Below are 23,447 nucleotides of genomic sequence, written 5' to 3'. Positions count from 1 at the left end.
TTGTACCTGTTGTTACACAGTGGGATTCCCCTTTCTTACATCAGCTGCCGTGGAGGAGAAAGAAGGAGAGCGATTAGGCAGCCAAAACTGATGCATCCCACTTTCCCCCACTTCTTTCATGCACAGCACCCACCCGGCGTCTAAATCCAGTAGTCACCCAAAGGCAGAGAGACAATTTCAATGGCTAAGGACCTGGTTAATGGACCTTGCCCTGGGGTCTTAGCATCTCCTTCCAAAAAATTGCCTCAGCCAGGGCAGGGTTGTGCCAGCAGGGTGGGTAGCTCCTTCTGGAGCAGCCAGAAGACCCGACCCTTAGACGTTTCCCCGTACACTGCTTGGCCCCGGCGTAGCTTTTTATATGGGAGTGCTGCGGCTCCTTGAGCCACAGCTCCTGACTCCCTGTTTGCAGAGTTCCCTTTGCAGGGAACTCTGCAAAGCCATGTCTAGTGCTGTCTAAGGCCTTGGTCCATGAGTCTTTGGGAGATGTTCTTCCAGCAGCATAGGCTGCTGGGGATGCTTACAGCGCTCTGCAGTGGTATGTGAATGCACAGCGCCTGTAGCGTCTGTCGGGGGGGAGCTCAGGCAAGAACGTGTGGAGCTGGGGCATCACCTCCTCCTCTGTGCTGGGGCTCTCTGTGGTGGAGCAGCTCCTCTGTGCTGGGGCTTTCCGTGGTGGAGAAGCTCCTCTGTGCTGGGGCTCTCCATGGTGGAGAAGCTCTTCCTGTGCTGGGGCTTTCCGTGGTGGAGCAGCTCCTCTGTGCTGGGGCTCTCCATGGTGGAGAAGCTACTCTGTGCTGGGGCTCTCCATGGTGGAGAAGCTACTCTGTGCTGGGGCTCTCCATGGTGGAGAAGCTCTTCCTGTGCTGGGGCTTTCCGTGGTGGAGAAGCTCCTCTGTGCTGGGGCTCTCCATGGTGGAGAAGCTCCTCTGTGCTGGGGCTCTCCATGGTGGAGAAGCTCTTCTGTGCTGGGGCTCTCTGTGGTGGAGCAGCTCCTCTGTCCTGGGGCTCACTATGGTGGAACAGCTCCTGCCCGTTTGTTGTTCTTTCACGGCAGCACATCTAGGTGGACTAGGCTCATTACGGGGCCATCTTTCCTACCCAGCCATCCCCTCCAGCCAGCGGTCGAGAGGAAACGAGTGTTTTGGCGTGTAGGATAACTGCTCCAGTAACCCAGTAAATTTCCCTCCAATAAGTGGTTTTGTTCAGTGGCAGGTCATGTGAGGAGCTTCTGTGCCCATCCCATATGGCAGTAGATATTAAACCAGAGTCCCAGGGTTTGTCAACAAATTTGCCTCCCTTTGGCACCATATGGCCTCCCAGCCACGTCCCCTTGTCTGAATAAATGTACGCCAGGGAGGAATGCGGCTGTCAGGCAATCCCAATTGTTTCACAGCGCAAGCCAAATTTCGGATCAGATGCTTCCTCTCATGAGCTCCAAAGTTCAATGTTCTTTCACCACGAGCATTTATGCTCTGAATGAAAAATGCCGGTACGCTGCTTTGCATCTCGTTATCCGGTAACAGCATGTGCCCAGACAGCGTGTAAGCGATTCTTTCTGCGGGACGGGGGACCAGATTTGGATCTGTCTGCGTCTCTGTCGGTGGGATTGCATTCACCGTACTGGGACAACTGTAGCTTTTTACTCCTTCGTGATTGACATAACCCAAAATATGTAATTTTTAAGAATGCCTTAAGAGTCTGGCTCGTGCTTTTCAGAGCTGTGGCTGCAAATAGTCAGAACTCAGTGCTGGGTAACAAGACTGCGCGTTATTTTGGGATACTCATCCTAACACAAGAGTGAGTATCCAGACAGACTGTGCCTTGAAGCATATAATTAGCAAGACAGTCTCGAATATGCAAATGTACATTTTTAATTAGTTCTGAACACATACAACCACCTGTACGGACGTTCAGTAGGGGAGAGGACAGAGCACCACAGCTACACCCCAGACAGTCGGTCGTGTCAGAGACACCTACGCCATTGTGTACATCTCGTGTATGCTCAGCAGTCAGCTGATTTCAAATTACAAAACGTGTCCGGTTTGTGCTGCCAGGCTTGTTCCAGCTCTGCAACAGAAAAACAGAACAAATCAAAACAGAACGGGAGGTCATGAGACACATTAGCAAGCTTGACAAAATTAACCCCTGCAGGTAACTAGCAACACAGGTTAAAATTAAATGTGTCAAAAAAGAGAAATCATTCTGCCAGTGGTGGATGGAGTGGGAAGTAAAAGAAATCAGTAAATTAAGCACTGGATTATGCCCTTCAGGTGTGATTTACAAATCCAGACTAACTCTCATCAGCAGGATCCCGAGCGTGACCTCGACGTAGTCTGCTAGAACAGGGCTGCGAAATAGTTGTGTCCATGCAGCCGGGACTTACGGCGAGGGCGGCAGGAACACCATCAGCAACGGTTCCAACTTCTTCACTGGGTAAGGGCTTTTCTCCCTGGCAGAGCGGTGCGTAATGTTGTTGGCAATTCAGAGTTTTACCTGAAACGTGGGACTTCCTGTACTATTTTAAAGTGTCGCCCCATCAGCTCTTTTCCTCTCCTCAATGGGATCAGATACCAGTTTTTTTCTAATGACAAGGCGGTTAAAGTGGTAGATACTTAAATAAAGAATTGCACGGTCCTCACCCCAATCCCAGCACCTATGGTATATTTAAAAGCGGAGGCACCTGAAGCTCTGCAGCTGGGGTGCAGGGCTTGAGGACGGGTCGAGAGGCACCTCTAGAGAGGAAGACTCAAAGACAAGAGATGCTCCCGGGAACGACAGCAAAAGCGTGACCGAGGAGAGGCAAGCGCCTGCTTTTCCCATCCAGGGACGCTGGCTAGGACCAGGCCAGCAGCTGGCCTCACAGGGGGATGCCGGAGGAGCCCCTGGTCCTGCCCCCGGCTCCCTGACCCCTCTGGCCGTGAGCAGCTTGCCTTTTGGGGTGTTTTCTAGAGAATTCTACATCCTCCAGGGTTAATCTCCAAAAACGTGAACAGTGCCTTTGGGAGTGATCAGGAGCAGAAACGTCCCTTGCTCCGAGGAGCATGTCCTGCTCACAGCAGGGCCCTGTGGTACCTCTACGGGTAAGAGCAGAGGTTTGCCCTGGTACCCTCAGGCGATGCCAGGATGCTCTTGCCTCAGGACCAGCGACGCCATGTCGGTATGATTTGCAATTAACACTGTGTCGGAGAAGATTGCCTGCATTTCCTATTTTAACAGTGTCTTTAGGAAAACGTTACCTTCGGTTTTCCTGTCTTGCTTTTTTTTGTATGTATTTCAAATCTGCCACAGTATGACTTCAAGGAAATTCTCCAAATTGCAAGGAAATGTCCTCTCCTGTGCAAACCTGGGCAAGCTCCGTTTCTGGTTACACACTTGTTGGACAAGTATGATAGGATAGGCCCTGCATGGGTGTTTTGTGGCTTCGTTCATGTTTATAAACTACCCTGAGATCCTCAGATGAAAAAGGATTTATGAGCACAAAATAATAAGTTGCCAAACTGTTTCTAACCTCATAAACAGATAATTTTAAATTCAAGGAGACACTGAGGAGGGCATGATCGCACAAGCGGCCTGGGAAGAGTGTTTCCATCACCCGTCCTGGGAGCTCAAAATGCAGAATTCCCTCCGTTGCTGTAAACCCAGCTAGCATTTTATCATAAACTGAGAAAAGCCTTTCTAAATTTATTTTCTAAGTTTTAAAAATGGAAAACTCATTTGTTTTTAGCTAGCCTCCTCCTACTTTTGTTTCTCTATTTGTGCTGTACCCACACGCAAAGCTTCCTGTAAATATTAACTGAAATATGGGAATCAATTCAGCTCAGTTTGACTTTGTTCCTTTATGCCACAGAAACTATGGCAAACGTGTTTGTTGTGAGGCCATTCACCGAAACAGCCAATTCAAACAATTGTGCGAGCTGAACCGGGATCCTGCGTCTTCACTCCTCCTCCCGCTTACGGTCTCGCAGTCGGAAAGCCGAAATCGGTGGGCAGGCAGCCCGCGAGCCGCCCGGGGCAGAGCCAGCCCCTGCCAGCCACGCGCTGTACTTGGCAAACGATGAACGTCTTGGGGAAGTTTATGAGTTATTTGTGAGCCATTTTGCAAACAGAGCGGGCCGATCAATAATTAACCAGAGGCAGCAGTGGGTGAATGGGCTGGACCCATACGTGACTCGGTGGCCATGAGCCGCTTGCCCGGCCACCCTAGGCTTCCCTGTCCCGGAGTGCGCTCGACCTCAGCCCCCTCGATTCCTTCAAGGATGCGTGTCCCCTCCCCGGGCCGATGCTTTCCGAGTTTTTCTTCCTGCAAAGGCAGAAGCTCTCCACAGCCCCGAGCAGAGCAAATCTCCAGGCAGAGCATTTCCCCGCAGAGCGTTTCGGAGGCTCCTTCCAGCACATACGGGAAACCTTTCGCAATCAGCGGGAGTCCGACGGGCCCACGGGGAGGCACCCGCCTGCGGCCAAAGGCAGAGGATGGCGAGCCTCCGTGCAAGCCGTGATGCATCTCAGGTGCTCGGGTGGATGACCAGCAGCAGAGCTCCCTTCCAGAAACAGGCCGTTCTCCGTGCGATGGAGGTTGCACTATTTAATATTTTAATAGAAGGCAACACAATTACAGCTTAATCTAATTAATGAATCCTGATAAGAGCCATTGTAATATTTCCTGTTGAATACTTGCGCTGCAGTTGGCGTTGGGCGCTCGGTATGGAGCAAGGAGTTGGCAAGGCAAAACTGGCCACCCATGGCACGGGACGCTGCGCACACGCGGACGCTGCGGCTGAATGGGGGAAAATGCAAAATAAATAGCGTGGACGGCCATCTGCCACTTCCAAAGCAGCAGCCAACGCTAACACCCCATTAGGACACGGACCAAAAGCGCAAATCTGGTGGTTTGGCCACCGGCGATTTTCATTTTTCTACAGAAAAGGCTTCTGGCATTTGTTAAAAAAGAAAAAAAAGAGAAAAAGGAAGAGGGCTAAGGGATTTGAGGACTTGTTTAAATAATAGAAAGGCTGCTGCTGCCTGTTTTGTTTATGTCATCAGAAAAAGTCACAGCTTTGAACTTACTCATGGGCAACCACAGCGCTGACTTAAAAATGCAGCAGAGCTGCGACGTTGCTGGTTTGCTCACCTTCCCAGAGCGGAGGCTCTCCCGGGGTGACTGCATCCCAGCAGGCTGGTTGCTCACTCCCCTGTTTCTGATCCAGGGCTGCTGAGCTCTGAAGTAGCTGATTTATTTTATTGTTAATAGAGAAAAAGGAGAGGGCGAGAATCGTAACGTTTCCCTTCCCCAAAACTTTTGATGTGCTATTCCTATGTGTATGAAGTGTCACTGGAAATTCCATAAAGCACAAGCCAGGGGTGCGTCACCCGTCCTGGCTGTAACGGAAGCACATCCTCCAGGTCTGAGACCTCCTCCAGATACTGGGACTAATTAATTGATTTTAAAAAACATTTTACTGTGTTTTGTAACATTAAACCCTAAGGTGATTCTGTTATAATTCTGTAAATCACAAATCTTTTCTTATGGTAGACTTAATTTTCTGTTTACTGAGCTATCCTACATTCTCCCGGTTCCAATCTCCAGCCAGTGAGCACCTCCAAGAAAATGCACTCACACGGTCCATGTTGTGTTTTACCTGTATTTCCAAATAAAAGCAAGCTGGAATATATACGTAGGATAAATGTGTGTGAAACAGCCCAGTGACATAGCCCAGCTTCCATGAGATAGTCGTTTATCAGGAGTTATTTAATTAACAGAAAAAGCATCGCTTCTGCCGGCAGAACCCCCGCTTTGCCAGGTCCGGCCAGGTAAGGGTTTTGCCTGCCGCAGTCCTGCGGCTGCGATGAAGCCGGGCCAGGGAGAGGGGAAGAAGGTTTCCCCATACTGTCGTTACAAGAGAAGCACGTGGATGTGTAAATGCCTGATCCAGACATGTTGATATTGCCGAATAATTCCTGTTTAACCACTTCTAACTCGCTGCATTTCCCCATCACATACTGGATGGGTCATTTGAATACCTTCCCTCGCATCTCCCTGCCTCTTACTTGCGTTGAAACCCAAACTATTCTCCCTCGCCAGAATCTTCAAAAATGAGTATTGTGAGTAAATGAGTGCATGAGTTGAAATACTGTGTCAGACGAGTTTTCTTAATGCTTAAAAAGACGTAATTTCATCGCTGCTCCAGAAATAGACTTGCACGACGTTTTCTGTGGGACACAGAGTGGGTTTGGCCAGCGTGGCTGGGGAGGAGAGCAGGCGCTGGTGGTGCCTGCTGGGCCGTACAGGACCTAGCCTGCATTTAGTAACTACCCAAAGCCGAACATCATCTTGTCCAAAAGGTTGTGCGTAAAATAGCTCTGCGGTTAAGGCACCACAGGTCCTCTTTCGGTTGCACCCCCACTACTTCAAAGTCCCGCTGTGGGCTTCAGCTGAACTACTCCAGGCTTACGCTCTGGGCAGGATCTGGCCCTGTCCCCTCACCAAACCGCATTGGTGGGTCGCATCGGTACGCGGCAGCTGAGCTCATGGGAAAATGCCATAACGGCTTGAACGGCTCCATCGCTCCTGCTTCTGACTCAGAAACAAGGGCTCGGCAAAGCTGCCCGCAACGCCTCGGCACAGGAGCGTGAACGACTGTGGGTTTCTCGGGGTTGTTGGTACTACTACTTTTACCCTTATGATGGCAATTATTGCTGTTAATGTATCACAGAAGGTTGCTGGAAGGACTTCACTATTACCGCGGGGTTTTCTAGTAGCTTCATTAATGCTAGCACTGATGTGCTGAGTGATGTGTATGATGGACAGTTCAGGCAATCAAGTTTACCTTGTGGGGCGTGATGGGTTCACGACGGGACGGGGCGCTGGCTCTGGCGACCAGGCGGGTCCCACCAGTGCCAACTCCCAAAGCCCACGAGTACGGCGGTGCCGTGGTCCACTGCCGGGCGCTGCCGCCGTGCTTCGGAAAGAGCTGCTCCATCACGGGGGACGCCTGCTCCGAAGATCATCCTGGTCAGAGGGAGCAGACCTTAACCATTGCTGCTCCTTACGTACTTTAGAGGAAAGAAAACTCAGTTAAAAAAGCTGGAGGAATGTCACTGACTGCATTCTACATCTGTTACATCTCAGAATAATTTATTTTAACCTCTGAAGATACAAGGGAAAATATTTGAAGGAGATGGAGACTTGCCAGTATTTCCAGTTCATTATAAGCAAAGAACTGTTGCTTATAGCACTTTTTTGGAGCAGAGAGTAGTCTGGTTTTAAATCCCTCAAGCAATGAGGAATCATGTACTCGCCAATGGAAACTGTTCTTCAGTAAAGTATTTACTAATTAAAAAAGTTTAATTTCTAAACTCAGTCTAAATTTCCTCCCTTTACATAAATGTTCTGTCTGCTTTCTGCGGGCACGGCTGGGTCCCTGCTAACCTCAGCTGGGGTTCACCCAAGTGTCTCGCCCGTTCTCGGCACGCAGGCTCATGCAGCTCCCCAGAACTCTGGGCTTGGGTGTGCTCAGAGCTGGAGGGCTGCGGGAAGCGGGGCAGGGGCAGGGGTAGCTGCGGTTGTAATTTCTTGAAAGATGCTAAAACACTCTAAACCTTGCAGTCAAGAGGCAGAGGTGAGGCCAAGGACAAGCGACGGCCCGGTGATGGATCTGCATTTCGGCCACGTTGGGGACCGGCAGAACCGCGTGCCACCCATCCCCGGTGGCAGGGGGGACGGTGGCACTGGTGGGTGCTGCTGAGCAAGGCGTGCTCCACGCAAGAGGTGGCAGACGCGGCCCCTCCGCAGCGCCCTCCGTGACCAGCCCACGCAGCCCTGGCTCCGCCAACAGCAAAATGCAAATTAGCTAAAAATTGCTATTTTCCAGCTGCAGACTGGGCTCGTTGAGTAGCGCCTTGCGCAGGACCACGAGCACGGCCCTGTGAACCCCGGGGCCCAAAGAGGCAGTTGCTCCCTGTTCTGTTTGCGTGTGAGAAGGGAGTACAGGACTCGGGGGACAGAGGGACTTGCTCAAGCAGGATCATCTCCAGCTGAGCTGTGTGAGAAGATGTGAGCAGGCTTGATGACGAGCGGCCAGCAAACTGAATCGCGAAGACCCAGAGATGTAAACAGTGAAGCAGCTTTGCTTGCAGATGACACTGTATAAACAGATATGTATGAGTGTTACCAAGATTAAAGTTTAATTAAATTCCTGCAAGATTTTTGGGTCTTCATAAATTTCCTTTGAGCTTTCTGCCAACTAGGATATGCTCGCTGGCTTCAGAATATAAAAGCAAGTGGTGTTGTGTTTTGCAAATACATTTTCTAATGCATGCAAGTGCTGACTATGCAAAAGTCTCACTGGTTTCCACGATTAACAAAATTACAAAAGCACAAAGGGTAGCAGTTCTTCTTGTTTTCAACTATCCTTTAAAAACAAGAGATGGATCAAAGTATCCTATGATTAAGTTCATTAATCACACCCACACCGTGAAAAACCATTGACTCTTCTGAACCCACTTTTCACAGAGGGAGGATGTGAGGAGTTGGCCAGGGTGGATTCTGGTGTGGGTTGGTTGGTTGTTTACTCATTTTTCCCAAACGAGGACCTGGATGGGTTGGCACGACCAGGGGGCAGAGCCGTCTCTGGCCAGGAGCAGCCGGGTGGGCGAGCAGCGGCAAACTCCCTGCCCGGCCCTCAGGGATCGGGGTGCACAAAAAGCTTTGCTGCTTTTAGCCTGTTTGTGGGTAATCCCTGGAAGTGAGGGACTGAGCTGCAGGGGCAAGGGGCCAGCGGGCAGGATGGGCGCAGAGACGTCTGTCCTGAACACGGCACGAGCAGGCTGACGGACAGTCGTGCACTGGAAACCCACCCCAAGAGCGGGATTCCCCTGCCCTGTTGTGCTGCTCACGTAAGGCTTGTATCTTCCTTGCTTTTAATCCAGTGCTTGTCCTTGTCAACACAGCGGCAGCTTGTCTAACATAAAGAACTTTTATCTGGTGTATCTGGTAGCTGAGTGCTGCACGAGCCTTCGTGCGAGGGACATGCGGATCATCACCCTGTGCTCAGTCCCCCCCTCGCATTGCCCACATCACACTCATTTAAAAGGTTGTAAATGTGCTCTCTCTGGGACCCCCTAGCAATCTTGCTAGACACGCGTTAAAGCACTTGGAAAATTCAACAGCAAACTGACAGTAACGTTCCCAAGCTTGCAGATAAGCAAGAAAAGGTTTTCACGTGAATTCAAGTGAGGACCACAGCTCCATCCCTACAAGCGGCATCTGACTGCAGGAGGTACGCTTGTGCTTCTCCGAGTGATAGAGCTGGAGGAGCTTCCAACCAGCTGGGAAATGACAGCAACCCACACAGGACGTAAATGTCACCTGCTATGCTTAGCATAAACCCAGAGAAGGACGTGTACCTGTGCGGGTCCTCCCTGTCGTGCAAAGGTAGAGCCACTGGCCCTGGGTTCTGGCCAAAGACATCCCTGAATGAACCGCACATCGCAGCACAGACCAGGCAGTGACCTGTGCTACACCCTGCCCCTTCTAAAACCACCCCAGGGATGTGTTTTTTGATCGAATCCTACCTCTCTGCCCTTAAGAGAGGGGGCTTCAGCTTCGGTGGGGCAGGCGTCCAGGTCTGACGCTCACGTTGGCTGCAGAGACCCACGGGAGCGATACGACGGGCTGGCTGGGGGGAGAAGGGAGTGTTTTCTCCCCCACCCTCCAAAAATATTTTAAAGTGCTTTACCAGTTCTGCAGCTGGCTGATATAGACACACTCTTTTTAATTCTGAGTTTCATTGAATCACAAATAATAATAATAGAGCTTGTCTGCTGGTAAATGGTGTTTTGAGGGCTTTCCCTAGCCTGGCTGCTTTTGGGTCCAGCCCCTCCGAAAGGGCCGGCAGGGTCCCGCCCGGCAGCCGCGGCAAGGACGGGCACACGTGGTGACAGGGCTCGGCGCTGCCCGACCTCGCCGCGTGGGCTGCGTTCTCTGTCCACACTTACGATCTGGGGATTTCGGCTCAAAAAGAGATTAAGATGTAAAAGACGGGAGAACCAAAGGTCCAGCTAGCTTTCTCCTTCCGGGAATGGCCAGTAGAGGATATACTGGGAAATGCATGAAAAAGAGAAATATTCTTCCCCTGGTGATTTGCCACCTCGAGCGTCCTGCAGTCCAGGGATGGGACCTTCTCACTCTGAGGTTGCACCTGCACTGCTCCACTGAATAAACCTCTTCCATGAATTAAGCCAGTTTTGAACCCCACAACTGAATAATTTTTAAGAATTAGTGAGTAACTTCCCATGGTTGTACAGACTTCTATCACACGCCCTCTTCGTTGTCTCCCCAGGTGGAGATGTCCCCCCTTTTACACTCTCTCTGCCCCAAGCCTTTCACCAGCCCTCCTGTCCATCTGCCTCCATCTCTCGCGCGCTGGCCTCCCCGGCACGGAGCCAAGCCGGGGTCCCCTGCAGCCCACGGAGAGACGACGGTGTCCGATACGGATCCAGGAAAGCTGCTTGCCCAGCAAAGAGCTGCCCAGGTTGGGCAAGAGAAAACAAGGAAGGCGAGGTTTGATTTTAACCCTTCCGCAGGGTTTAAGTGCCTAAATCCGGAGCACCGAGCACTGTGTGGGTTTCACAGCCCTGAATGTTTTGCTGGAATTGAGCTCGCCAAGGAGAGAGCTGAGAGTCTCTCGTGCACTGCAGTACGTGATCTGCTACCGGGACGCTGGATAAAATACCCAATACGCCTCTCCTCTGGCTGTCTTCTGGAGGGGACCAGGCCCAACGATTGCCAAGATTGTGAAAACTGTCATTTTGTACACGTTAAAAAAATTTATTTAGCCCACACCCACATATTAAGCCACAGCCAGAGATGAAAACACCTGATTCGGAGTGGATTTGTGCCAGCCTGTGAATACGCTGCACACGGAGGATGAGTTGCTTCCGTGAGCGGCATTGCACCACCCTGTCATCCCGCTTGAGCTGCCGTTTGCCAGGTGCAAAAAAAGCCTTTATAAGACACCACTACGTTTTTAAAATCTAAATTAATGATAGGGCAGGGACTGCAGCGTTTAAATCTCGGAGCAGCATCGAAGGGGTTATACCGATAAGCCAGCAGCTCCACGTGGAACAAAGCTGGCATTTCAGGGAGAAGACAATGGATTGTATTTTCTGTGTTCATTTTAGTCATCCATTTGGCATTGAGACTGAGGTCACCCACCCAATCGTGCACTGCAGCATCTCTGTTCTAGCTAGCAAGGAGAAGCAAAACAAAGAGGAGCTGAGTCGGCAGGAATCAGATAGCAATCATGTATGGAAAAGTGCTCCGTTAAATGGCTTTTAGATAACGTTGTTGCAGTCCATTTCAGGACACTGTTTAAAATCCTTCTGAATAAGCATTTTCACTGACACACATCTTAGCACTTTGCATGGCCACTGGTCACACTCAATTCCCGTTTCGCATCCCAAACAATAATTACTAGCTTGGCCTGGTTTTGTGGCTGAATGATATGATTTGCAATGCAAGCATTCAAACACCAGCCAAAAGGATGTAGCGACTGCTACCCATCTGTAAATATTTTCTCCAGCAACAGCTTTGTTTCCTTTGAAACATTAAAAAGGTTGTAGTTCTAACGTGCATGCATATGCATGCACGTGTCTTAAAAATATACAACAGGCACGCACACACACACGTCTTGGTTTAGCCTGAGTTTTGCGCCATGCAAAGAAGAGGCTCAGTTTGTCACCCCGGCCTGTTTTCTGGGAAATGTGCTTTAATTATGTTACTACCAACTCGGAAACCTGCATTCTCGGTCTTACGGCTTTATCCCCAGGGAGGCGGCGCTGCGAGCTCCTCTGCCCTGTCAGCCCAGAGTGCAGACAGTCAAGGACGAGGTGCAACCTTCTGGCTGTGCAACTGCTGCTGGTTAGCAGAGGAGAGCACGCAATGGGCTCCAAAGCAGTGCTTTAGCATTTGTTCCTTGCTTTAGTCAGAAAGAAATCAGGTGTGAGCCGGCACGGGACTACTCCATCGCCACGCTTTTGGAAGCTCACCGAAGCAGGTGTCTTGGTGCACGCACAGAGAAGTGCCCTAAGGTAGGGGATGCCTTGAGGCTGTCCGTGAACCCCGGCCAACCGACATCCCCCAGATGCAGGAGGGTTTGGGATGCGCCTTTCCAAGGCTATGCTGGTGCCCGCGGGGGTGTTGCCACACACGCACAGCCGTAACCATCAGACACAGCTGTACTGGGGGCCAGAAAGCGATGGGGACTTTGGAAGGCGTATCAGGTGGTATCTCCCAACCCTCACAGCTGGTTTCTTAAAAAAGCTATTAAAGATGCAGCACGTCTTCTTCACGCTCCCTGCATCTAACATCATTTCACTCTTGTCTGGGTTCAGCCAAAGCGAGCCAGTCTGCCTTCAGTCCCCTGTTTCACTGAGGCAGTAAATAATTCAGCGTGAACTTCTGTTATCCTTGTCTTGTAACAGAAGCGGAGATGTTTAGAGCTGGTTGGAAAGGGGAATTTTTGTTTTATGGGAAAATCTGCATTGTTGACCTTCCATTTAATTTAGCATTGGAACAAAACGTTGCACTGTGAGACCTGGAGGGAAACGGACCCGTCCATGTCCTAGTCTGCCATGCCCCTGCCTGCCTGCTGGCCATGGCTCAGGAGGAGAGCAATGACTTGTCCAAGTGTCCAGCTCCCAGCAAGCTCACTGGGCAGCTGAGGAACTCCGGGTTCATGTACCTGAGCTCGCATGGCAGTGCTTTTTGCTCCCCCGAAAAGCTAGCAGCTGAGGCTGATTAATCTCAGACCAGTATCCACTACAAATAGGCCCTTAGAGGTGAAGACAGTCACACCAGTTTGGTGAAAATCAGACCTGTGAAGCCCGTGATGCCACTTATCCTCCTAATGACCCCACACACACCCTGGGACCAGGTGGGACCTCACAGGCCACAGCTACACGCAGAGACCCCATACCCCGTCTTTACATGGTCGTCTCTTCAGTGAGCAATGGAAAGCATGACCAGCAGAGCTCACACCCCACGCTCCTCCAGCTGTCAGGGATGAGGACGCGGACGCAGGCAACTCTTTCACTCGGGAAAGGCAGAAGAGTCCCTACATTTAAAACAAAAGCAAAAAGAGGGCTGCAGTGCCGCCTGCCCTGCCTTGGGTCTGCAGAGAGCTCCGGGGGCCCCGGCTACGTGGGAAGGAGGGGGCTGAGGCAGGGGCCATGCCCAGCGCAGCCCCGGCGAGGGGAGCTCAGCGCTGCTGGGAGCTTCGACCGCAGTGATACATCGATAAAGAGAGAGCTGGTGAGATTAGAAAACGTGCTTTAAAACACAAGGTCTGGAAAAGGTCTTTCCAGTGACTGCACAAGTCCCACGCTTGCAAATCCTCCCCCTGCCTTGCTGGGAGACAAATGTTATTAATCAGTCCTGTAAATTGAAATCCATATTTTTCTCATGAGTTCTGAAACCCATTTAAGGCCTTCTAAACAGCTTCTATCAGCTGAAAAATTTAATTTTATTCCTCTTGCCTAACCATCCTCGGGAGTTCTTTTTCAAGAGCCTTTGGTGGAAAAACAGTGGAAACTCGTGCGGCATTTCTGTCCGAAGCCTGCGTGGAAGCACACCGAGCTTTTCTCCTACCGCGGGTACAATGGCCGGCATTGTCCCACGGCTGTCGTTTGGAGCGACGAGCCAGCTGAGCGACGAGCCGACTGAACTACAGCCCCTCCATTCCACACACCGATAACTCTTCCGGGGAGAAAAAAAAAAGAGAGAAAAACCTTTTTGCAATTAATAACAGCAGTCCACAAAGGTTAGAAAATGTCCCCGTCTTAAAAAATGATTCTGATGCTTCTGTCCTAGCTACGGTTTTTAGAGCCAGTTTAAAGCTGGCAGATAGGCACACAGACACCCATCTAGTCTAGCCTCTGTCTCCGTCTGAGTTCAGAAAGTGCTGCTTTACACTCAGATATAAGCGTTATTAAATATTGACTCATTCCCTACCATTATTTTCTGCTCCATTATCTCAGTTTCATTAGCATTTACAATTCTTTGCCTTTCTGGGAATTCAGAAGTTGTGTTTTGTCTGCTTGCCTTCCTGCCAATAAATCATGAACGAGCTCCCGGCCAGGGTGCATCATACCAGAAAACACCACTCCTGTTACATTTGCTCGCCAGCGAGATGGCGTGAGGCTGAACACGGAGATCCCGCGCCTTGCTCGGCAGCGTCGCCATCGCGGGCTCTTCTCACCACCCCGGTCTGGAAGGGCACGTGCCGGGGGCTCCTCCGGTGAGCACTGCCCACGGGCTGGAGGCTCCCGACGCTGGCAAGGGCTCCGGGGCGCGCGGGGTGCTCGGTGCCCTCCAGCCCCAGGTGCACGTCTTCACGGTGAGGTGCTCTTCTGGGGGATTCTCCACCCCAGCCTTTGCACCCTGCTTCAAAGTGCAACGCTGGAATTACTCGCAAAGCGCTGGGAGGAGGTGGGAGGGAGGGGGACGGAGGAGGCAGGGTGCGTAGGTCGTGTGCCGGCTGGGGTCCTCGCGCCGGGGAGATCCCCCACGTCCCCTTAGCTGAGCTTTGTTGGCTTGCCATTTGCTTCCATTTGAGCAAGTTTGCGGGCTCTGAGCCACCTGCCAGCGTCCGGGCCCTGCTCACTAGCTCACCTCCTCCATCAGGCAGCCCAGCCCCGCCGCAAACCTACCGTGCACCGTCCGAGCATCTCCCGCACAGTGCGTGTCCTGGGAGCTTCCCTGATGCGCACAGATACAGGCTGAGTGAGGATCACGTGTCCGTATCCTCTCGTTTTCAGCACACGGAAAATTTTAGCCTTAAATTGCATTAATTTCTTGAAGAAGTGTAACAGATGAGCCAGCACCCTGTGTTTGTAAGTGCCTCTCTCGGGGACGTGTTTGAAAAGCAGACACTCTCTCTACTCCATCCCACAGAACAAATGCTCGTGCTGTTTTCTGTAACTGATTTTTTTCTCCAAACTGTAGCAAATCATTCAGACTAGCTGTCCTGAGAAGAAGAATAATCTGAGCTTTGCTAAAAATAAATCGGACCGAGTCCTCAGCAACCCTTGGTGCCAGGCAGGTTTGCACTCGACCGAGGAGAACGATCCCAGTTTTGCTGAAACAGCGCGGCCTCACCTTTAAAAATGAACAGGATCCCGCACTGCCCCTGCCTGCCGAGATGCTGGGGTAGTGACCCGGCAGGGCGGAGGGTGGTGATCCGGCAAGGTGGAGCGGGGTGGCCTGCAGCACCCCTCCTCTGCCGATTGCTCTGAGCCAGAGGGAGCCGGGCGTGCCGGAGGTGTTTTCCATGGGCGGTTGTGCCGATCGATCGGAGTGGGGCCCCGGGAGCCATTCCAGCGCCGATCTGGGGCTGGAGTGCTGCTGGTCTGTGCCAGACTATAGACAGGGAAAGGGGGGGTCCCGTGCGCATCCTTCCCCGAGGTCCACCCCAACCGTAGCGTGCCACCGAGGGCCACCTGGGTCTGCAGCCAAGAGACGCGTTCCCTGAAATGCAGCTCTCAACCTCTGCAGCCACGGGGTGTTTGCGAAGGTGGAGGAGAGTGAGACAGAGAGGTGAAACAGAGAGTCCAGGCAGGACTGATGAAAAAGCTGCTGCAAAAATCAGAGGACCTCCGTCGTGGTCTTGCGATCCTGCACCCGCTCTTCCTACCAGGCTTCCCTTTGCAGGAGAGGGAAAGCGGGGAGGCTGTGCCACAGACTGCTCAACCCTTCCCTTGCAAAGGGGAAAAAGAAGGAAAAAGGAGGAGAAAAAAGAAAAGACCACTCTGCCATGGGCTGCCAACCAGCCTCCCTGCTGGTTTTAACAGATGGCAGCAGCACGGACCAGGACCAGGCACGAGTGTTTAAGGACAGCACCGGGCTCTGGGTCCCCGCCTGAAGCAATCAGATAACGCCTGTGGTCCGAGCCCTGCCCTCGAGTCAGCCAGGTGGCATGGGCTGCCTCCGCAGCTCTGCCTTCAGCCTGGTTAGTGGGCAGAAAACCAGGCGTGGGCTCCACGGAGAAATGGCAAATGCGTTTGGGGGCCTTACTTCACCTCTCAGAAATCCAGGTCAGCAAACTGGCAGTGGCAGAAACAGGGCTGTTTGCCATTACTGCAGCTTTTCTGCTAAACGCATCTGCTCAGGCTTCCTCTGAAAATCACACACTCTGCTCTAGCGAGAGCTCTTACTGCTGAGCCCTGACCTGCTCTCCTGGTGCCACGCTGCCCTCGCTTACCGATTAAGCCTACATATTTTTAAGGAACAAATCAGAAGTCAGAAGAAAGATGCAAAATCATCGTGCTAAATATCTCCACATCTCCTCAAAGCTGAGAGAAAGCAGCATCACCTAGGTACTGTCAGGGTTGCACTTAACCCTCGTGCCTGTTGCTGTGTGTCATCACGCGCTCGGTGCTGGGCTCGCACACAGCCTGGCTTCAGGCTCGTCGGTCCAGTACCACGGGCTGGGAGGTGTCCCCACGCGTCAGAAAGAAGCAGAGAGACTGAAAGGATTGATTGGTCTTGAATTAAGCGAGCGTATCTCCATGCACCCTCCTGTAGGAGATCTGGGAGGGATATTTAGCGCTTGCTGCTGGTAGAGGAGTGGTCCTGAGCAGAAGCTGGGGGCTGATCTCATCACTATTGACATCACAGTTTGCTTTGATGAAGCTGCATCTGATCTACACAAACAAGTGTTGGAAGTAAGGCCAAGGATGTCAGCACAGTTAAACCAGAGCATAGCTGCTGCAAGTAAATCAGATTCAAAGTTAATAATTTAATTTCTAGCAGACAGAGAAAAATCAGAGGGCTAATAAGAGATGAACCTAATAACTCGGTGTACTGGGACTGAGCATTTCCATCTGTTATCACAAGCTCAGATCTCAGCACAAGATGCAGAAAGAGCAATTGCGCAATGAGGATGCGGACACAGGCATGACGACAGTAGAAGCCAGGCGGACGTGCCCACCTACGTGGCAGACGGTAGGATCAAAGCCGATGAGGCTTTGTGTGCTGACGTACAGGTGGCTGTGGAAAAGATGTCAATATGGCAATCGGTAAGGTCCTTCAGAATGCCCGCGAACTTTTCTGGTTCCAGGTGGATTTTAGATTTGTATTTCATTAATTCTTAAACAAATTTAATTAATTCTTAAACACTAAGGCTAATAGGCCTGACCATTATTTTGCAACTTATTTCTACAATCTGTTGAGGCTAGATAAGGCAGGTTTCTGGTACTTGTAGGAAATTTCTGTAAATAAAAGACTAAGGCACTGAAGTAGATAGCAGATATGTTGTACTAGGTAAAACATGATGAACCAACGTGAAACCACCTCTTCTTTAACAGTGGATGTGCATGAGGATAAAGACTATCAAGTATTTCTTTCCCATCATTAGGAAATCCCTGCAGAAGCTGATTTTCCTCGAGAATACTGTTCTCAGAAAGCAGCCCATTATTTTTTTTTAATTTATTACAGAAAAAGTCCTCTGTAGTCTTCTAGGCAAGGTCAGCTGTTCACGCGTTGCAATCAATAATCTCTTCTTAAGTGTACACCGCTCAGCTCTCGCAATGGAGTTTATGGTTGCACTACATCTTTATTACGAATGAACTACCTTTGCCACTGCTGAGCTAGGATCTAGCTATTTATTAAAGCCTGATGCTGACCCTCCAGCTTCAAGACCATTAAATCAGATCACCTGGAACTTCACTGAGATGTCAGCTCAGGATACATCTGGAAATGCTGAGCATTGGGGAAAAAAGAGGGGTCATAAAACAATCTTCTTTTCCCTTCAGAGTTTCTTCCATAGGTAGATAAGTAGGCACTGGTTCAGGGGAATTTAAGAAAGACTTGGCCCCAAACTTCCAGCTTTGTTTTAATGTGGAGGTTTTGGTGACAAACAGAGCTACCAGTTAGCTTCAGTAAACGCCGAGAAGTATTTGTCTCATTCTCCAGTGAAATTCCACACGCACTCGTGGCACGGAGCCCTTGCAGAGCTGGTACGGCCATTAACCCCGGTGCAGACAATGACATCCCTGGTAGCATCAGCCAGCGTGAATCGCCCGGGTGCCTGGGATGAGCTCTGTAAATTACGCATTGTGTAGCTGGTTATTTAGTTTAAATAAATAAATGTAAAAACGAAGGTCTTGTTTATTAATTTTTATCCCAGAATAACTTCTTTAGCTTAAGTGTGAGCCAGCTAAGTAGCGTTTTTATTTAGCAATGCTGCCACACTAATTTTGACATTTGCAAATGTCGACATCCCAGTTACAGACTACCACAAATTGCTCAAAACTCATCTTGTTCTCTTAAAAGAATTCCTTTCCTTTGCACTACTGCATTGATGTTAAACAGTCGCCATACGTATGGATGGTTAGTTTCATTAAAAATTTTGCAAGTCTGGTTTTGAACTGAATATGCCTTATAGCATGATTTAGAGCTGCCTTTGGCTTCTTGCCGAAATGTAAGCCAAAGAATCCAGTTTGCCCTGCAATTATCCTAACCTTTCCCAGGTATGTATGGCTAGCAGCAGCTCCCTGTCCTCAGACGTCCAGAGGGACTTAAAACCGCTGAGATGATTTCCCCTTGATTAAGAAAACTAAGGCTCCTGAGTGCTTCCATGCTGGGAGTTATTGACTGGGAAAATGCTGGGACTCCTCATACTGGACTAAGTTTGTCGTCGTAGGTAATTAACAGCGACACGCGGGTTTATTTGTAAAGCTGTGTCGTGCCTTTCACTTTCCCATATGCAATATAAGGCAAGTAACGCTTCCCTACAGCACACAGCTGTTGTGTCTGGGATACTTAAGGACCATGTCTTCTGCTGGGTTTGAAAGGGAGCTGAGGGTTATTGGTGGGTGATTTCTGACTTGGAGTGCTCAGCTTCAGGCCCCTGGGACCCCTTTGGGGTGTCGGCGAGGTCCTGCTCCGCAACGCGAGCCCGGGGAGCGGCGAGCACTCGGCATAGCTGGCGGTCTGCTGCTGGCAGGGTGAAGGATCCTTGGCTAGAGACTGTCTTCAGCGCCCTGTACCCTGACCCTCATCTGTTATCTGTGATAGTGCAACGCTCCCTTATCTCACAGCAGCCTTGTGAAGCTTAATTAACTAATTAATCTTTCAGAGAATTGTGATAGTCTTAGATAAAAGGCATCAGGCAAAGTATCTATTACTATTTCCTTCACTATCAATAACAACATTGTTATTAACTCCCAAGAACCGTCTAGGGTTTTAAAACTTTGTTTATTAAGGATATTGCAAGAATTTTAGGCTTTTAACAAAGCAGTTGTATGAGGTTCTGACCTGTCCCTGGGGTAACACCCTCCTGGGCGCCCGCGGAGCGGGAATCCACACCTTCAGCATCGCTTGGAGTCCCGGGCCAAGTCCTGCACTGGCTGATGCTCCGTGGGCAAGGTGCCCCGGTGGGGTGTAAAGCCAGGACAGGGTGTGTCGCTCACCGTCCCAGTCGTGGACGTATTACGTCTTTTTTTTAATTAGAAAGAGCACATTTAATTAGTAGTGGGTTTAGAGCACACACAGAGAAAAGCTTACTGGCACTTCCTTGGGTTTCGACTGCCGGTTGTGTGTGTCGCAGCACATGACTCCCAACGCTTTGCTTTTGTGGCAGCTTCGTAAGCTGTGCCTCTAGCACAATTGCCATCCTAGGTAATGTAAATTAAGAAATAGTAATTTTCTAAACAATAATGCTTATCTTCTTGCTTTTTTTCCCCCAAATTAATCTCCATGTGGATAGTTACCATCTCCTACCAGGCAAAGCCAGAAATGCTCCCAAATCCCAGCAGAAATTTACGGATCTGGCCAAATCCCATTGCAGAGCGTGCTGGTACATTTACTGCCAGCCGCCAGGTAACAGCATTAGTAAATCATTGTGTAGCTGGATTCACAAGATTTACTGAATTTCCTGAACTAGCTGGCAGCAAAAGGCAGAACTTCACAGATAATCACTGGAAGCCTTTCACAATGTTTGTAATTTTATCCGTAACTGTGAGGCTGGCACAACGCTGAGCACCAAAGCGGTGCACGCACACACCCCTGCACCGGGACGCTGAAGCACGAATGTGATGACCAGGAGGAGAAACAGCAGTAGGTGTGTCATCGTGAAGGTGAAAGCTGAGCAAAAATCGTTGTTCTCTGGAAGGAGAATTGAATGTTAATATAGGACGGAGGGATATGGATTGGTGGGGGGTGACAGGAAAGTGATTAGGTCTTGGACTGGAGAATAAAAAGAGATGTAAGAGCAATACAGCACAGTCACCAAATGGGTCAATGCCATCTCGAGCAGAGCTGCAGAATTTTCTTTGAACCGGAGATACTGACGTACCGTTGCACAGCAGCCCGGGTTAGAGCATTAACGGGGTCTGGGTTTGACCACCACAATGCTTAAAGACTGTGTGGGAGAGAACTTGCAGGGAATGATAAAGAAATGGAAAATAACCTCTGAAGAGCAGGCAGCTTTGATACGCTTGGGAGAAGGATGATCCTCCCGATTACGCCGAGGCGGCGTTGTCTTGATGACGGATTTGTTTGGGTGGTGTCACCCTGAACCTGGGGAGATTTATCATCCCGTTGTTCTGATTTCAGTACCTCAAGGTGCGGGCTGGGGGGGCGGCAAGCAGGGCCATCGCTCCTTGGGTGCCCCTCAGTGCGGTGGAAAGGCTCCCCGCCATTCGAAGCCAACAGGCCCCGAGCCGCAGAGGCGGTGTCTGTCAGCCCAGCTGCTGACACCACCTCAGGCACCTGGGGCCACACACCCCGGGCCCCACTGCCCCGGCACACGCAGACCCCCAGGCTCCCGCCCCCCCCGCAAGGCCGGGGGTCGCCGGCGGCACTCCGGATGGGGAAGGCCGCAGGGGCCGGCCCAGCCCGCTGAGGTAAAATGGGCGCCGAGGGCGCTCCCGCCCCCGGGGCCCCCGGCGGGTCCGCAGCCGGCCCCTTCCCCCGCCGGCCCAGCCCCCGGACGGCGGCGGGACTACGAGTCCCAGCGCGCCCCGGGCCGGGGGCGGAGCGGGGCTTTGTGCGGGCCGCGCCGGCCGCGGGGCGGCATGCGGGGGAGCCGCCGCCGAGCCGCAGCCGGAGCCGGAGCTGGAGCCGGAGCCGTAGCGAGCCCGCCCCGGGGGGAGGGCGAGGGCGGCGAGCCATGACGGGCGGCGGCGCGGCGTTCCGCCGTCGGTGCTAGAGGGCGACCGCGGGGCGCGGAGCCCGCCTGGCTCGGCGGCGCGGAGCAGCGCGGAGGGGCCGCCGCCGCCATGGGCAACGCGGGGAGCGTGGACTCGCAGCAGACGGAGTTCAGGGCGCACAGCGTGCCCCTCAAGCTGCCCATGCCCGAGCCCGGCGAGCTGGAGGAGCGCTTCGCCGTCGTCCTGGTGAGTGCCGGCCCCATTGTCTGTGGGGAGCGGGTCGGGCCGCCGGCGAGGGGGCGCCGCGTTCCGCCGGCCGCCCGCGGGCCTCGGCGGAGGAGCCGAGGCGGAGTTGCGGGGCCCCGCGCCCGGCCCGGGGGCGTGCGCGGGGGGCGGCCGGTGCGCGGCTGGGAATCGGGGAAAAGTTGGAGACCGAGGCGGGAGCTGCCCCGCCGCGCTCTCCCCGCAGCGGCGGCGGCCGCCCCAGCCCCGCCGGGGGCCGGTGGCACAGGTGGGCTCGGCGGGGCGGTGCCGCCCGCACCTCGCGGCCCGGCCGGAGGCGGCGGGACGGGGCTGCGGCGGGGGAGGGCGGGAGGGGAGCGGAGCGGGGGCACGGCGTGTGCGCCGGCTGCGGCTCTTTGTCTCGGGAGCCCCCAAAGAGCCGCCTTCGCCCGAGCCGAGGCGGTTCCCTCCCGCTGGGGTCTGTCCCCTCCTCGCGGGCGAACCTGAGAGGGACCGCCGGGAGAGGGGAGCCCGCGGCGGCTCGCTGGCGGTGCCGGCCCCGGCCGTCGGCGGGGAGGAGCGAGCGGGCCGGTGCGGGAGCCGGCGGCCGCGGGGAGCCGTGCTGCGGCCTCGCCTCGGCCTGGCGGCTTCCAGGAGCCCGGGGTGGAAAGGGGCCCGCGCCCGTCGGCCGGCTGTGGGGCCCCCCGGGACACGCCGGTCCTGCCGTCCCCCGTCCCCGGCACGCGTGTGCGGTTCACCTGGGGCTGGTTCTGGGCTGCCGCCGTTTCTGTCGGGCTCTGCGTTTTACTTCGCTCTTTTCCCCTCACCTGAGTGGCACGACGGGCTCGGTGTTTGAGATCACCTTCCCAGGAGAGCTTTCCAAGGAAGGGCAGTGCTTCCCTTGGTGCTGCACGGGAGTGTTTTGGGCAGACGTCCTGTTTCCTTTCAGGTATCTTAAGTAGCGCGAGTAGAGTATCGCCACCCATCTATTCTTCCATGCCCTTCTTACTTTTGAGCAACGTGTACGTGAAAAAACAGAAGCAGGGGAGGAGAACGAATAAAACCCATGTGTGTGCCGTGCCCTGCGTTCCCCGTAACGCCTTGTGAAACCCAGCGAGGCGAGCTGTTGCGAGGGTAATTCCCATATCAGCTACTAGAGCAACCCCCCTGGTATTTGAAATACTCCTGGTGCTGGGCGAGGATTCACAAACTGGTGTGTGTTGGGGATTATTTCTGGTTAGACCCAATTAGATTATCATGTCTAAGAAAAGAATAAGCCTATTCAGTCAGGAACCCCCACTGACGAGCCAAATGGCGAGTGAGATGTTACAATTATTAGGCACAGTGGAAAAAGCCTGATCTCGCATTGCTCTCGTCGGGGAAAGCCGTGGTCGTTTTACAGATGGGAGATGCCCCCGCAAGCACTGCACTGCTCAGAATCAAGTCCTGATTCATCTTAACCTACCAAAAGGGTGCCTGGCTCAATGTGTGTGCACGGTCTGTGGGAGGAAAATTAGTGGTTTTGAGTTAGGACCGATTGATTAGATCAGTAAAAGGAAGAGACATCACTTGGGAAAGCAGAGTGTGTTAGATACATATAACAAATATGGGAGATAACAGGACCACGCTTGTAATTTCTGGAGGTACTTGAAAGGAGTAGATGGCATCTGTTTTCAGAAGATGGACTTAAATTAAGGATCAGAGGACGAGTGCTGTAGCTTTGCTGGAGGGAGCGGCAGGCCATGCAGACGTGTGTCTGTAGAAACGGGGTGTTGGATGGACTGCTCCCATCGGGAGGAGCTGCAAGATGGGGCCCAAACACCACTGCTGGAACAGCCAAAAATCGCCTTCAGCCTGTTCTCGAAGCCAGCCGGGGATGGCTGGTGTTTGTTGCAGCTTCCAGGAAATATCTGACCACTTTATGAAAGAATAAACTCCTAGGCTGTTATTATTTTGTTTTCTCTGTGGCTCTGAGGGGAAGATGACTGTGCCACTGGTCAAACCCCAGAACAGGGTAGGCAGTAGAACAGCAGGGATTAATGAGAAAGGAATGGTGGTCAGGGGGGAAAAAAGATGAG

At 52.3% G+C, this 23,447-nt stretch overlaps 1 protein-coding gene and 1 long non-coding RNA gene across 7 annotated transcripts in view; one reads left to right on the top strand and one right to left on the bottom strand.

The window, feature by feature from the left end:
- Positions 1-1,899: 1,899 nt before the first annotated feature.
- On the bottom strand, positions 1,900-22,360 carry LOC140657571 (uncharacterized). Of its 2 annotated transcripts, none has more exons than XR_012044392.1 (3): positions 22,197-22,360; positions 6,825-7,050; positions 1,900-2,067 (listed from the first exon to the last, which is right to left on the bottom strand). It is a non-coding gene; the product is annotated as an uncharacterized lncRNA (long non-coding RNA). The 2 variants fall into 2 exon arrangements; XR_012044391.1 differs by having other exon boundaries at positions 22,128-22,231.
- The window catches only part of FMNL2 (formin like 2), a 155,277-nt gene continuing 152,857 nt past the window's right edge, over positions 21,028-23,447 (top strand). For 3 of the 5 annotated variants that reach the window (XM_072874790.1, XM_072874793.1, XM_072874791.1), the window contains exon 1: positions 21,029-21,393. In XM_072874790.1, the coding sequence (XP_072730891.1) occupies positions 21,277-21,393 (117 nt within the window). In that variant the 5' untranslated portion in view covers positions 21,029-21,276. Of the gene's footprint in view, positions 21,394-23,447 lie in introns of all 5 variants that reach the window. The other 2 variants (XM_072874789.1, XM_072874792.1) reach the window with 1 other exon arrangement.

Source organism: Ciconia boyciana, chromosome 10 (genome assembly GCF_034638445.1).
Source record: "Ciconia boyciana chromosome 10, ASM3463844v1, whole genome shotgun sequence".
NCBI classification, from domain to species: Eukaryota; Metazoa; Chordata; class Aves; order Ciconiiformes; family Ciconiidae; genus Ciconia; species Ciconia boyciana.
This window is presented reverse-complemented; position numbering and strand designations above follow the sequence as displayed.